General features: G+C 39.3%; 1 protein-coding gene across 1 annotated transcript in view; it reads left to right on the top strand.

Moving 5' to 3' along the window:
• magi3b (membrane associated guanylate kinase, WW and PDZ domain containing 3b) overlaps window positions 1–1,044 on the top strand; it is a 156,909-nt gene that overhangs the window by 116,236 nt on the left and 39,629 nt on the right. The window contains exon 3 of the mRNA XM_017304634.1: window positions 690–744. Within this exon, the coding sequence (XP_017160123.1) occupies window positions 690–744 (55 nt within the window). The remainder of the gene's footprint in view (window positions 1–689; window positions 745–1,044) is intronic.

Consider the following 1,044-nt stretch of genomic DNA (forward strand, 5'->3'; position numbering starts at 1 on the left):
ATGGATGGATGGATGGTTAATTAACCCTTTACTTAGGTCCAATTCAACAATTAGCTGATTTCARTGAAGTCAGATCGACTCAGCTGCAATTCTCCTTTTGGCTGTTAGTGAATTACTTTTCCTTTTTCCTCTTTTTCTTTGAATTTAATGTGTTGATAATTATTTTTCTTTCTTAAATTGTTCACAGAGTACACAAAAGGTACATCAAATMTACACTATACTTTTCAGTCATGAAATCCAGCCTTCTCCCCTGAAATAAGTGTAAGGTATACCACCTTAGTTGGCTGCCTTGAGGTGTTTGCTTCAACCCTCAATCCTGTCTCAGTCCTTTCAGTAATTGCTTGGAGAAGGACAGCGATACCTAAGTGACACCTGGTAGTATTTTGCGGACAGGACTTTGGACATTGATGCAGAGCAGAAACTATGTTACTTCAGTAGATCAAATCCTTTGCTAAATCAAAGGATGATGAARGGCCTCAGCTAATAGCTAGGAAGCTATCTAGTCTTTTCCTAATTAGGTGTTGAAGTCATTTCTGCTGCCAAAACTACTGATATAAATAGGRGAAAGTGAAACAGCTGCAATTTWATTATAATTAAAATAACTGGAAGTAGCATCCCACAAAGCAGGGCAATGATCTTTCTTTCTGAGCATCTCTCTGTGATCAGACGTTTTTCTCTCCATTTCTCAGGTTCTCTGTGGCTTTCTCACAACCCCACATTCACAGATGATGACACAGTGCGAGAGTAAACACGTCTTCTTCTCTCAGTTGTTTTCACCCTTCCTCCCCTTCCAGTCATAACCCCAAGGCAAACACGATAGTTGTCAACAGCACTGCATGACCTCTGTAAAATCTCTGCGACAGCCCGGGTGAAATATTCTAATACGATGAAAGTGTTGTGCTGGTGGAACAATAATTTCCRCCAACAGCGCGGGAAGATGTTTGTTGCATGTTAATCAGTTGTTCTTAATCCTGACAAACTATCTCATGAAGGTAAAATGGAATCAAAGACGTGCAAAGAGAAAAGTTCTTTCCTTTTTTTTTT

The sequence above is a fragment of the Poecilia reticulata genome, linkage group LG5 (genome assembly GCF_000633615.1).
Source record: "Poecilia reticulata strain Guanapo linkage group LG5, Guppy_female_1.0+MT, whole genome shotgun sequence".
Classification (NCBI taxonomy): Eukaryota; Metazoa; Chordata; class Actinopteri; order Cyprinodontiformes; family Poeciliidae; genus Poecilia; species Poecilia reticulata.